A 14,197-nucleotide genomic window follows, 5' to 3' on the forward strand; every position below is an offset into this window, starting at 1 on the left:
TCCAACCCGGCACTCACCTGTCTGGGAGAGAGCCAGGACCACTGCTAGCTGTATGGTTAGGAGCTCCAAGAGCCACATTTTAAGGGTCTAGGAGTCTTAACTACCGGGAGACGGGGTCAAGGTGACTGGCTGTTCTAAAGCAATGACACCAATGGGAGTGAAAGTGAAACTTAGGGGAGACAAGAAATCCCAGCCCTGAGCTTCTGGCCCCAAACACCTGCTCGGGACCGAGGAAATACCTCAGAGAGTGGGAACCTGGGGGAGGAAAGGGGTGAGACCTGGCAAGACCCCCACAGGAGTGTTGGTCAGAGGGGTCCTGGGAAACAGGAAAGGGTGGAGAGACCAACAAGGTGGATTAAAGATCTCAACATCAAATCAGAATCCATAAATTACATGGAAGACAAGGTTGGCAAAACCCTCCACTATATCGAAGCTAAAGGTATTTTCAAAGATGACATGCCACTGGCCAAGAAAGTGAAAACAGATAAACAAATGGGACTATTTTTCTTTTTTTTTTCCTTTTTGGGTCACACCCAGCAATGCACAGGGGTTACTCCTGGCTCTGCACTCAGGAATTACCCCTGGCAGTGCTCAAGGGACCATATGCGATGCCGGGAGGTTCGGCCTCATGCAAGCCAAATGCCCTACTCTCTGTGCTATTGCTCCAGCCCCTGAAAGATTTTCTTTTTTTTTTTGGGGGGGGTCACACCTGGCTCTTCACTCAGGAATTACTCCTGGTGGTCCCCAGGGGACCATATGGGATGCTGGGAATCGAACCCGGGTCGGCTACATGCAAGGCAAACGCCCTACCCACTGTGCTATTGCTCCAGCCCCTGAAAGATTTTCTGATGCTGAACTCACACTCTCATTCTAATTCCACCACATGGCACGGAAGCAAATTTATCTCCCAGTATGGTGGTTCTTGTTCTTCTCAGGAAAATACTAAAATGTAGCTATAAGCCTCTCTACACCTGGGGTGCTCTCTGGTAAATGATTCAGTGGTTCTCAATGTGACTGAACCTCAGGAATGCATTTGGCTTGTTGGAAATACTCAGGCCTCTCCCCAAGTCTCTGTAAGCATGTGGAGTCTGGAGCACAGTAGTCACTTCTTTAAGTGGCTCCACCCAGGGGTAGGGATGAATGTACTGTCACAGAAACAGTAAGATTCCTCCTCTGGTCTATGTTATTCCTGCTAATCTGAGTCTGAAGCCAGCAGCTCCTATTGGGATGTCCCCACCTCTTCTCCAGGGTTTAAATATTGTTGGAGTCACCTCCTTAATCAGTTCCCTTAGCCCAGACACCCACACAGATCACCCATCATGTCCTTCCATCTTTCCTCCAAGGTCACCTTCCCAGTGAAGAGAACTCCATTGATCAGGCTACGAAAATAGAAAATAGCTACTGCCGCCCTGCCGCTGCAGAACTGTGTGGAGGCGGAGGCACAGGTGCGTTCAAGATTCGGCTCCACCCGTAATCCACCGCCATGGCCGAGGAAGGCATTGCTGCTGGAGGTGTAATGGATGCGATTACTGTGCTGCAAGAGGTGCTGAAGACCGCCCTCATTCATGGTGGCCTCGCACGTGGCATCCGAGAAGCCGCCAAAGCCCTAGACAAGCGCCAAGCCCAACTTTGTGTGCTTGCATCCAACTGTGATGAGTATGTCAAGTTGGTGGAGGCACTTTGTGTTGAACACCAGGTCAACCTAATTAAGTTTAATGACAACAAGAAGCTAGGGGAATGGGTTGGTCTCTGTAAAATTGACAGAGAAGGGAAACCCCGTAAAGTGGTTGGCTGCAGTTGTGTTGTAATTAAGGACTATGGCAAAGAATCACAGGCCAAGGGTGTCCTCAAAGAATACTTCAGGGCTGCAGCGATAGCACAGCGGGTAAGGCGTTTGCCTTGAACGCGGCCAACCCGGGTTTGAATCCCAGCATCCCATATGGTCCCCTGAGCACTGCTAGGGGTAATTCCTGAGTGCAGAGCCAGGAGTAACCCCTGTGCATCGCCAGGTGTGATCTAAAAAGAAAAAAAAAAGAATACTTCAAATGAAAGAAATAAATAATTTTGGCTCTTAAGAACAAAAAAGAAAATAGCTACTGCCCTTGTCCCCACACACTTATAAAATTGGGTCATGTTCCCCACAGCAGTTACGGACATCTAACTTAAACACTTTACTTGATTATTATATTTACAGTGAAGCCTGTCCCTTCCTACACAATCTCCAAGACTGGGAATTTTTAAATTATAATTATTATTCTTTATTTTATTATTATTTTTAATTGAATCCCAGTGAAACACACAGTTACAAAGTTGTTTATGACTGGGCTTCAGTCATATAATATTTCAACACCCATCGCTTCACTCGTGTACAATTCCCACCAATGGCTGGAAATTTTGCCTGATTTTCATTCCCTAAAGATTTATAGATATGAAAATACTGTCCATGGTGCTGGAGCGATAGCACAGCGGGTAGGCCGTTTGCCTTGCACACGGCCGACCCGGGTTCGATTCCCAGCATCTCATAGGATCCCCTGAGCACCGCCAGGGGTAATTCCTGAGTGCAGAGCCAGGAGTTTATTGAGATTCTTTCTCTTTCTTTTTGAGTCTTGACAGTGGTTTACTTTGCTTATTTTTTCCAAAAAACAACTCTTGCTTTCACTGATCTTTCAGATGAAAATTCACCTCTTGGTACCACAGAGATTTCTGTGTGCAGTGGCTGTGCTGTGTCTTGAGAGGACAGTGACAGGCAAATGCCTCCTGAGGCTCAGAGATGGAGAAACACAGAAAGAATGAGCCGTGAATGTGTGTTCAAGAAAACAGGCAGCTTCCTCCACAGAAGTAGCACTGTAGCACTGTCATCCAGTGGTTCATCGATTTACTCGAGCGGGCACCAGTAACATCTCCATCGTGAGAGTTGTTACTGTTTTTGGCATATTGAATATGCCACGGGTAACTTGCCAGGCTCTGCTGTGCGGGTGTGATACTCTCAGCAGCTTGCCGGGCTCTCCGAGAGGGAGGGAAGAATCGAACCCGGGTTGGCCGTGTGCAAGGCAAATGCCCTACCCACTGTGCTATTAATGCTTTAGCCCTCCACAGAACTAACAAATAGAAAGTTATGGCTGAGGAGAACACCGAGGCCTGAGCCTAGACTGACCAGCACAGAAGCCCTCACTGTTCACTGTCCTGGGACAGAATGAGGCCAAGGTGCTACCTGAGTCTGTGTGATAATGGCCCTGGTGGGAGAAGGTGCTATTGAGGGATCAGGACAAGGAAGAGGAAAAGTGACCCAGACTGCTGAGTGATGACATCAAAGCCTGCAATGCACTGAGACAGACTGGGCACAGGCTCTGTCCCTGCTCATCCCACAGCCTCTCCTGTGCCGCCTGTCACAGACTCAAACAGATAACACACGTGTATCTTGGGAAGGTCTCAGAATTTCCATTATTCCCTCTCAAATGTTAGGGATATCCTTTATTAGTCTCTCAATTCCATAAAACAAGAATTAGTAAAAAGCTACAAATTCTTTATTCAGAAATATCATTCAGACAAAACAGGAAGTCAACCCAGATGGAGACGACCAAGTCTCGCCTCTTCTGCTTGGGACCAGACCATCAGGGAGGAGAACAAAGGTAACTGTGGGGAGGGCCTGCTAGCCAGGGTTGGGCGAGACTCCCCCCTCACAGTATGTGATTGGACAACAGACACAGTCAAGTCCCACGGCTTGAGAATATATACAATTCTTGTCACAACATAAAAATGTGAGGAAATTTTGCATTCCTCAGCCTCATACAGAGCACTTGTTTCACACTGTGAGAGAAAAGAATGAAGAGACTCAGTGAGTGACAGAAGTGGTGACATCCTGAGCAAGCTCCCAGTATCCCTCTCAAAGAACCGCCAAACCCAGTCCTGTCCCCTCTGCCCAATCCCACCCACTCCAGCCTCCAGGTCTCACCTCTAGGGTTCATGAGAAACTCATCAGAGCCCGGGAAACTGTCGCTGTTTGGGGAGGAATGAACAGGACAAGGTCAGAGCCCCAGGGGGTGAAATGAGAGGAGGAAACTGGGGTGCAGGAGCTCCCCCTGGACTCTGGTCTCTATCCAGGGCTCCAGGGCCCCAGCCCTGCCCACATTTTTTTGCATCCTGAGTGTACTGTCCTCCTTTCCCACCTGAGGGAAGTAAACAACCCAGGGAAGGTCGGGGAGAGCACTGGGTCCTGAGCCCACAGAGCAGCTCTCTAGGCCCAGACCCCAGGGAAGCGTCAGAACTCTGAAGACTGAGGGCAGGACCAGGAAACATGCAGGAAGGAGATGCTCCTGGACTGACCAGCCTCGTCCTGGTGCTCTGTGCTCATAGGGACAGTCCCTGTGACCTGGGACCCTGGGAACCAGGTTCATCCCCAGCTTATGGAGGTGAAAGTGTCTTTCCTGAGCAAACCTGACAGCGGCACACACAAGGGAGTGTGAGAGACAGCACAGGGGCGGGTGGTGCTCCCGCTAATGAGGCAGGAGAGCTAATACAGGGGGAGACCCCCAGAGTGGGACAAGACTCAAGACTTGCCTTATTGGACAGATTTTCCCCTGCCACCATCTTACCTGAGTGCTTCCTCCTGCTGATCACAGCTGCCACCACAGCTCCAGTGACCACAGCCCCGAGGAGAGCCAGGCCGACAATGACGCCCACAGGGAGGAGGGTGGGCTGAGAAGGGGGCTCTGGGAAGGAAGGAAGGAAGGAAGGAGAGGGTCTGACCCCCGGGTCTTAGTCCTAACCCTCTAAAGCTCCCCAGAAAAGTCTCCTGATTCCTGTGAGAACAGGCTTTGTGCCCCGTCCCCCTCCTCACCCCATGTCAGGGTGACAGGCTCCGGCAGCCCCTGGTGCTGCACACGGCACGTGTATCTCTGCTCCTCTCCAGAAGGCACCACCACAGCCGCCCACTTCTGGAAGGTTCCATCCCCTGAAGGCCTGGTCTCCACCAGCTCTGTGTCCTGGGTCAGGTCCTCCCCATCACGCTGCCAGGTCAGGGTGATCTCGGCAGGGTAGAAGCCCAGGGCCCAGCACCTCAGGGTGACCTCCTGGTCAGAGAAGGAGTGGTGGGTGATGTGTCTTCTGGGGGCTTCTGAGGAGGAAAAATGAGAAAATTCACACTTTGGGTCACTTCCAGAATGAGGTTGAACAGGATAATTGGTTTGGAAGAAGGAGGCAGAAAACCCAAGCTGACTCGAGAAATTGGTAAAATCCTATTCCAAAATTCAGAATAAGGTTTGGGTAGGAGGCTGAGGTCTCTCAGGAGAACACTGACTCTGGTCCTGACCTGGGTGGAGGATGAATGTCTGAGAAAAACAGTCAGATCTCAGGTGATGAGAAAACGATGTAAGAAAGTTGGGTTCAGAGTGACTGTTGGAACCCGACAACCCAAGGAAACCAAGATCTGTTATTTCAGGGAAGGTCTCCCCTCCCAGCAGGGAGACCAGGGTCCTTCATGCTCTTTTGAAGACAGGGTAGGCCTGCGGGCAAGTCTCTCTGTAGCACCGGACATTGAAACCAGGACGGCCCCTTCCTCTCCTGGCCAGAGGAGAGGACTGTTTGGACACTAGCCCCCACTATCTTCCGCCTTGTGGGGAGTCTGCCACGCCCAGGGGGAGATCAGGGGTCTTCACCATCCGGGACCCGGTACCTGCGCGCAGCAGCGTGTCCTTCCCGTTCTCCAAGTATCTACGGAGCCAAGGCGCGCAGATTTCCTCCAGGTAGTTCCTCTCATACTCAGCCCCACCCGCCTGCTCCCACTTGCGCTGGGTTCTCCAAGCCTGCGTGCCCGCCGCCGCCGTCCAGGAGCGCAGGTCCTCGTTCAGGGCGATGTAGTCGGCGCCGTCGTAGGCGTATTGACGGTACCCGCGCAGGAGGCGCCCGTGGGACCCCACGTCGCAGCCGGACATGCTCTGGAGGGTGTGAGAGTCTGACCCGCCCGCACAGATTAACCCCGAACCGAAAACAAAACCGAGGCCCGGTCCCCGCGGCGCCTCCTGGTCAGGGGTCCGAGGCGGGTCCCCCAGCCTCGGGGACTCTCGGACCCGCCTCGGGGCGACCCGGCCCGTCCCCGTGTTGGCTCGTCCCTGCCCGGCTGCGCTCACCCGCCTCGCTCTGGTTGTAGTAGTCGCGCAGGGTGTTCAGGTCCACTCGGTAATTCTTTGCGGCGTCCTTGGCTCTCCGCGTCTCCCCTTCCCAGTACTCGGGTCCCTCCTGCTCCACCCACGGCGCCCGCGGCTCCATCCTCGGACTCGCAGAGTCGCTGTCGAAGTGCACGAACTGCGTGTCGTCCACGTAGCCGACGGCGATGTAGCGGGGTTTCCCGCCGCCGGGCCGCGAGATGGCGGTGAGGAAGTACCTCAGGGAGTGGGGGCCTGGGGGAGGGGAAGGGGTGAGACCCGGTCCGACCCGCTGTCCGCGAGCCCTGGGGCCAAGAGACTGAGATGGGCGACTTAGAGCGCAGGAGTTGAAGGTTGGGGGACGGGACAGGGCGGGACGGGGGACATCTGCTGGGGACCACGGAGAGGCTCCTCCTGGGGGTTAGAGTTCCCGCCTGGCCGTCTCCACTCCGCGCAACAACAAACTTCCCCCCGACCCGCACTCACCCGTCTGAGTCAGAGCCAGGACCAATGCCAGCTGTGGTTGGATGGTTAAGAGCTCCAAGAGCCACATTTTCAGGAACTTAGGAGTATTAACTATGGGGAGACCGGGGGTTATGCTGTCTGACTGTTCTAAAGCAACTCCACCAGGGGGAGTGAAAGTGAAACGTAGGGGAGACCAGAAATCAACAGCCCTGAGCTTCTGGCCCCCAACACCTGCATGGGGACTGAGGAAGTACCCCAGGGAGTGGGAACCTGGGGAGGGGAAGGGGTGAGAACCTGGCACGACCTCCCCCCCACTCCCCGGAGTGTTGGTTGGAGGGGGTCTCAGGAGAGGGGGAAGGGGGGAGGGACCAACAAGGTGGATTAAAGATCTCAACATCAGATCAGAATCCATAAAGTACATGGAAAACAAGGTTGACAAAACCCTCCACTACATTGAAGCTAAAGGTATTTTCAAAGATGACGTGCTACTGGCCAAGCAAGTGGAAACATAGATAAACAAATGGGACCATCTTAAACTAAGAAGCTTCTGCACCTCAAAAGAAACTGTGACCAGCACTCCTCTTCTTAATGGCGGGCGGTGGCTGCTGGGCGGGGACGCAGAGGACTGCCCCACTAGCAGGGGGCAAAGTTTCCCTGCTGCTTCCTCTCCGCTGGCTGCCAGCGGTGCCCCAGCTCTCCCGCACATCCGCATGTCGGTGGTGCCGCCCAACCACTCGCAGACTGGCTGGCCCTGGGGAGGGGGGTGTCATGCAGTTTGGTAACAAGTACATCCAGCAGACCAAGCCCCTCACCCTGGAGCGCACCATCAACCTGTACCTTCTTACCAATTACACTTTTGGTACAAAAGAGCCCCTCTATGAGAAAGACAGTTCTGTTGCAGCCAGATTTCAGCGCATGAGAGAGGAATTTGATAAAATTGGAATGAGGAGGACTGTCGAAGGGGTCCTGATTGTACATGAGCATCGGCTACCTCATGTGTTACTGCTACAGCTGGGAACAACTTTCTTCAAATTACCTGGTGGTGACTTAACCCAGGAGAAGATGAAGTTGAAGGATTAAAACGCTTAATGACAGAGATACTGGGTCGTCAGGATGGAGTCCTACAGGACTCGGTCATTGATGATTGCATGGGTAACTGGTGGAGATCGAATTTTGAGCCTCCTCAGTATCCTTATATTCCTGCACATATTACAAAACCCAAGGAACATAAGAAGTTGTTTTTGGTTCAGCTTCAAGAGAAAGCTTTGTTTGCAGTTCCTAAGAATTATAAGCTGGTAGCTGCACCATTGTTTGAATTGTATGACAATGCACCAGGATATGGACCTATCATTTCTAGTCTTCCTCAGTTTTTGAGCAGGTTCAATTTTATATACAACTGAATACCTGCACAGTGGAGACGTCAAAGAAGTGGCCTCTGCAAGCACAGCTGTACACAGTGTAGAATAAACTCCATAGACGTGTTTTTGGTTTTATCTTTCTTGATCCCTAACTTGACACCAACTCCTTGTTGTTTGATAGTAAAGTTAATATGAACAACTAGATAGTGGTGTAAACAAATGTGATTATGTTTATTTTTGGTTTTACCTATATATTTTTTGTACTACATTAAAGAAAGTGGACTTCTAAAAAAAAAAAAGAAACTGTGACCAAAATATAAAGACAGTCTACAGAATGGGAAAGGATATTCACCCAATACCCATCTGATATGGGGTTGATATCAAGGATATAGAAGGCACTGTTTGAACTCTACAAGAAGAAAATATCCAACCCCATCAGAAAATGGGGGGTGGTAATGAACAAATTTTCTCAAAGAAGAAATCCAAATGGCTAAAAGACACATGAGAAAATGCTCTACATCACTAATCATCAGGGATATGCAGATTAAAACAATGAGATATCATTTCACACCACAGAGACTGGCTCACATATAAAAGAACAAAAGCAACCGGTGTTGGTGCGGATGTGGGGAGAAAGGGACTCTCCTTCACTGCTGGTGGGAATGCAGACCGGTTTAGCCCTTTTGTAAAACAATATGGACTATTCTCAAAAAATTAGAAATTGAGCTCCCATTTGACCCAGCAATACCACTCCTGGGAATATATTCTGGAGAGGCAAAAAGATATAGTAGAAATGACATCTGCATTTCATTGCAGCACTGTTTACAATAGTCAAATTCTGGAAAAGAATTGAGTGCCCCAAAATATGACTGGTTAAAGAAACTTTGGTACATCTACACAATGGAATACTATGCAGCTGTCACAAAAGATGAAGTAATAAAATTTGCACATAAGTGGATCAACATGAAAAATACCATGTTAAGTGAAATGAGTCAGAAATAGAATAGAAAGATCGCACTCATCTGTGGAATATAAAGTAACAGAATGGGAGACTAACACCCAAGAGTAGTAGAGATAAGGACCAAGAAGTCTACCCTACAGCTTGGAAACTAGTCTCACATGCTGGGGGAAAAGGCAGCTGAGATAGAGAAGGGAACACCAAGTAGAGAATGTTGGGAGGACCCATTCGGGTTGAAAGATGAGTGCCAAAAGTAGACTACAGACCAAACACAATGGCCACTCCATACCTCTATTGCAAACTACAACACCCAACAGGAGAGAGAACAAAAGGGAATGCCCTGCTGCAGAGGTGTGGTGGGGTGGTGGGGGATGGGGTGGGGGTGGGGGGAGGGATACTGGGATCATTGGTGGAGGAGAATGGGCACTGGTGGAGGGACGGGTAAATGATCACTGAATGACTAATGCAAAAACGAAAGTTCATAAATTTGTAACTGTACCTCATGGTGATTCACTAATAAAATTTTTTTTCAAAAGGGGGGAAGGGACCAAGAAGGGTGAGACTTAGGGGTATGGGAGGAGTTTAAGGTTGGGGGGGACAAGAAGGAACATTTGGAGGGGCATCCGGGCAGGGAAACCAAGGAACTACTTCTCAGAGGTCCTACATTAGTGACTGGCAGTTTCTACCCTTACTCCCCGCAATGAACTCCCCTGCCGACTCCGCATTCACCCGCCCTGGTCTGGGTCTGGGTCAGGGCCAGGGCCCCTGAGAGTAGCAGAATAAGGGGTCAGGGCACCCACATAGTCAAAGAATCCGACCTTTTTTTTTTTTAACTCTTCCGGGCTTCTCCTCAGTTTATAAAGGGAGCCGAGAGGACCCTGATTGGCTGATCTAGACAGCGACGCCCAATAGGAGTGAGGACTGGGGACGCGTCAGGAGTATCTGGGCAGAAGGTGCTGACACAGGTTGCAGAGGGAGAAGTGAAACTCTGGGGAGAACAGGAATCCCCAGGCCTGATCTCCTGCACCCAATACCACCCTGGGGACACTGGGAGACACAACTGGGATTCGGGACTTCGCCCTCTCACCTGTTCCCTCACCTGGTCTTTGTCACACTGTGTCCCATGTCCAGGACTGAGACTGACAGCGATTTTCTATGGTTTTCATTTCGGTATCTCGCTACAATCTTACAAGTTCCTGAGGATGCCAGAGATGCTTCTGTGCATTCAGGTTATGCCTGTCAGTGTTTGCCGTGTGAGGACTCTGACTTAAAGCCCCTTTATTGTTGGCAATGATGACTTTGTTTTGTTTTTGGCTACACCAGGCAGCACTCAGGAGTAACTCCTGGCTCTGTGCTCAGGGATCATTCTGACAGGTTCATGGGACCATATGTGGTGTGGGGGATCAAACCCGTATTGGCCACATGCAAGGCAAGTGCTTTACCTTTGTGATATCTCTCCTGCAGAGTTAATGCCTGACATTGACTTCAACTGGAATAATATCAACAACAAATTAATTTTAACAGAAAATCTTTGTGGGGAGCAAGGGGTCATACCCAGTGATGTTCACTGACTCTGTACTCAGGAATTACTCCTGGCAGTGCTCAGGGGAACATATGGGATGCAGGCAATAGAACCCCTTTCTGGAAAGGTTCAAGGCAAGCACCTTACCTGCTATATTATTTCACCAACCCCTAGAAAGTCTTTTGAAGAAAAATCATATTAGATTTATGCTGGGGACCAGCCCTACCTGAGCAGGCCTGAATCAGGGATGCCATGAGGACTAAGAAAGAGGCAGAAATGGGAGCAAAAAGCATGTGGTGAAGGGGCTCATGTCTTTGGACTGAACCCTGACTGTTCTCTATGAATCATATTTATTACTAGAATCCATAATCATCAGAACAATATTCCTCGGGCAAATACCTAACGACTTTAATCTATCCAAGATAGACTTTTTCACATCCAAGGACCTTGGTTCATGGGGAAAAACATCTTTGTAATGGGCTTTCTCAAGGGGAGATTCTTTCAGGAAGCAGAGATAGAGCAGATACAGGACCTGTCCCCCAACCTCCCCCCTCTGGGGCATTATTCCCCCTCTAGCACCATCATATTGGTTGAAAGTTCCCATAAAGGACCTCTTTTGTCCATCTCCTTTATTTATATATCTAGTCCTCAACATTTTTTTTTAGCATAGAAATGGCCCAGTTCTTCAAGTAATCTTGGAAAGAATGCTAAGCTGCTAAATCTTCCATGTAGACCAGTCAGGGCTGAGCTCTGGGCCCTCTTCAGAATGGGGTTGGGCAGATATCCTGAACACCCCAGCCACCCTCCCCTGCCCAGGGGCCAACAGCTCCCACCCACACCCAAAGTTTCAGGCATAGAAATGGCCCATCTTCACAACTGAACCTCATCAAGCTGCCAAGCCACCAAATGCTTCCAGCTTCTGGAGGGACACACCGCATTTCATAGTGCTTTGAGTCACTTGACCCCACCCCAGTAGGAAAACTGAGATTTAATAAAAAGTTGTGTAGAATTTTGCAAACCACAATGCCTAAAGGACAGAGAGAGAGAGAGAGAGAGAGAGAGAGAGAGAGAGAGAGAGAGAGAGAGAGAGAGAGAGAGAGAAGAAAATTACCTGCCATAGAGGCAGGAAGGGGGTTTGGGGTGGGGAGTGATGGGAGGGAACTTAGGGACACTGGTGCTGGGAAATGTACACTGGTGGAGGAATGGATGTTGGAATACTGTGTGATTGAATCCTTATCATGAACAGTTTTGTAATGGTCTATCTCACAGCGATTCAATAAAGCGCAGGAACTGCCTGTCTTCCAGGTAGCTGACTATGATGAACAGGGCTCCTGGCCTTTGGGAGTGAAGGCCTGGGGGAGGGAGAGGGGTGAGACCCGGTCGGACCCATGGTCTGCGAGCCCTGGGGCCATGGACTGAGATGGAGAGAATTTCCGTGCAGGAGTTGAAGGTTGGGGGACATCTGCTGGGGACCACTGAGAGGCTCCTCCTAGGGGTTAGAGTTTCCACCTGGCCGTCCCCATTCTCGAAACCAACTTCCCTCCAACCCGCACTCACCCGTCAGGGTTAGAGCCAGGACCACTGCTAGCTGCATGGTTAGGAGCTCCAAGAGCCACATTTTCAGGGTCTTAGGAGTCTTAACTATCAGAGACGGGGGTCATGCTGTCTGACTGTTATAAAGCAAAGACACCAGTGGAGTGAAAGTGAAATTTAGGGGAGAACGGAAATCCCAGCCCTGACCTTCTGGCCCCCAACACCTGTTTGGGAACTTAGGAAATATCTCAGGGAGTGGGAGCCTGGGGGAGGAAAGGGGTGAGACCTGGCAAGGCCTTCCCCTCCCCCACAGGAGTGTTGGTCAGAGTGGTCCCAGGAGACAGAAAAGGGTGGAGGGACCAACAAGATGGATTAAAGATCTCAACATCAGATCAGAATCCATAAATTACATAGAAGATAAGGTTGGCAAAACCCTCCACTACATTGAAGCTAAAGGTATTTTCAAAGATGACATGCCACTGGCAAAGAAAATGAAAACAGATAAACAAATGGGACTATTTTTTTTTTTTTGCTTTTTGGGTCACACCCAGCAATGCACAGGGGTTACTCCTGGCTCTGCACTCAGGAATTACCCCTGGCAGTGCTCAGGGGACCATATGCAATGCCGGGAGGTTCGGCCTCATGCAAGCCAAATGCCCTACTCTCTGTGCTATTGCTCCAGTCCCTGAAAGATTTTCTTGATGCTGAACTCACACCCTCATTCTAATTCCACCACATTGCAGGGAAGCAAACTGATGTCCCAGTATGGTGGTTCTTGTTCTTTTCTTCTCAGGAAAATACTAAAATGTAGCAATAAGTCTCTCTACACCTGGGGTGCTCTCTGGTGAATGATTCAGTGGTTCTCAATGTGACTGAACCTCAGGAATGCATTTGGCTTGTTGGAAATACTCAGGCCTCTCCCCAAGTCTCTGTAAGCATGTGGAGTCTGGAGCACAGTAGTCACTTCTTTAAGTGGCTCCACCCAGGGGTAGGGATGAATGTACTGTCACAGAAACAGTAAGATTCCTCCTCTGGTCTATGTTATTCCTGCTAATCTGAGTCTGAAGCCAGCAGCTCCTATTGGGATGTCCCCACCTCTTCTCCAGGGTTTAAATATTGTTGGGAGTCACCTCCTTAATCAGTTCCCTTAGCCCAGACACCCACACAGATCACCCATCATGTCCTTCCATCTTTCCTCCAAGGTCTCCTTCCCAGTGAAGAGAACTCCACTGTACAGGCTACGAAAATAGCTACTGCCGCCCTGCCGCTGCGGAACTGTGTGGAGGTGGAGGCACGGGTGTGTTCAAGATAGCACAGCGGTAGGGCGTTTGCCTTGCACGCGGCCAACCCGGGTTCGATTCCCAGCATCCCATATGGTCCCCTGAGCACCGCCAGGGCTAATTCCTGAGTGCAGAGCCAGGAGTAGCCCCTGTGCATCGCCGGGTGTGATCCAAAAAGAAAAAAAAAAAAAGAAGATTCGGTTCCACCCTTAATCCACCGCCATGGCTGAGGAGGCATTGCTGCTGGAGGTGTAATGGACATGGATACTGCGCTGCAAGAGGTGCTGAAGACAGCCCTCATCCACGATGGTCTTGCACGTGGCATCCCTGAAGGCGCCAAAGCCCTAGACAAGCGCCAAGCCCAACTTTGTGTGCTTGCATCCGACTGTGATGAGCCTATGTATGTCAAGTTGGTGGAGGCACTTTGTGCTGAACACCAGATCAACCTAATTAAGATTGATGACAAAAAGAAGCTAGGGAAATGTGTCAGCCTCTGTAAAATTGATAGAGAAGGGAAACCCCGTAAAGCGGTTGGCTGCAGTTGTGTTGTAGTTAAGGACTATGGCGAAGAATCACAGGCCAAGGATGTCATCAAAGAATACTTCAAATGCAAGAAATAAATAATTTTGGCTCTTAAGAACAAAAAAGAAAATAGCTACTGCCCTTGTCCCCACACACTTATAGAATTGGGTCATGTTCCCCACAGCAGTTACGGATATCTAACTTAAACACTTTACTTGATTATTATATTTACAGTGAAGCCTGTCCCTTCCTACACAATCTCCAAGACTGGGAATTTTAAAATTATAATTATTATTCTTTATTTTATTATTATTTTTAATTGAATCCCAGTGAAACAGTTACAAAGTTGTTCATGACCTGGTTTCAGTCATATAATATTTCAACACCCATTGCTTCACTGGTGTACAATTCCCACCAAT

At 49.8% G+C, this 14,197-nt stretch overlaps 2 protein-coding genes and 2 pseudogenes across 2 annotated transcripts; 3 read left to right on the plus strand and 1 right to left on the minus strand.

Moving 5' to 3' along the window:
* Positions 1–1,483: 1,483 nt before the first annotated feature.
* On the plus strand, positions 1,484–3,725 carry LOC129401623 (40S ribosomal protein S12-like). Its single transcript, XM_055124350.1, has 2 exons — positions 1,484–1,864; positions 3,684–3,725. The coding sequence occupies exons 1-2, from the start codon at positions 1,484–1,486 to the stop codon at positions 3,723–3,725; spliced, it is 423 nt and encodes a 140-aa protein (XP_054980325.1).
* Positions 3,726–3,952: 227 nt separating this feature from the next.
* Positions 3,953–9,723, minus strand: LOC101548018 (patr class I histocompatibility antigen, A-126 alpha chain-like; annotated as a pseudogene).
* LOC129402565 (cleavage and polyadenylation specificity factor subunit 5-like) lies at positions 7,316–8,239 on the plus strand (annotated as a pseudogene).
* A 3,769-nt stretch (positions 9,724–13,492) lies between the features above and the next one.
* Positions 13,493–13,890, plus strand: LOC129402567 (40S ribosomal protein S12-like). Its single transcript, XM_055129588.1, has one exon. It carries the CDS (start codon positions 13,511–13,513, stop codon positions 13,874–13,876), a length of 366 nt encoding a protein of 121 aa, XP_054985563.1. The 5' UTR covers positions 13,493–13,510; the 3' UTR covers positions 13,877–13,890.
* The last annotated feature ends 307 nt before the right edge of the window (positions 13,891–14,197 follow it).

The sequence above is a fragment of the Sorex araneus genome, chromosome 2 (assembly GCF_027595985.1).
Source record: "Sorex araneus isolate mSorAra2 chromosome 2, mSorAra2.pri, whole genome shotgun sequence".
Lineage (NCBI taxonomy): Eukaryota > Metazoa > Chordata > Mammalia > Eulipotyphla > Soricidae > Sorex > Sorex araneus.

Coding starts and splice junctions, on each gene's coding strand:
- LOC129401623 (XM_055124350.1), top strand. CDS start 1,484: ATGGCCGAGGAAGGCATTGCTGCTGGAGGTGTAATGGATGCGATTACT. Junction 1,865..3,683: donor TCCTCAAAGAATACTTCAGG/GCTGCAGCGATA, acceptor CCCCCCTCACAG/TATGTGATTGGACAACAGAC.
- LOC129402567 (XM_055129588.1), top strand. CDS start 13,511: ATGGACATGGATACTGCGCTGCAAGAGGTGCTGAAGACAGCCCTCATC.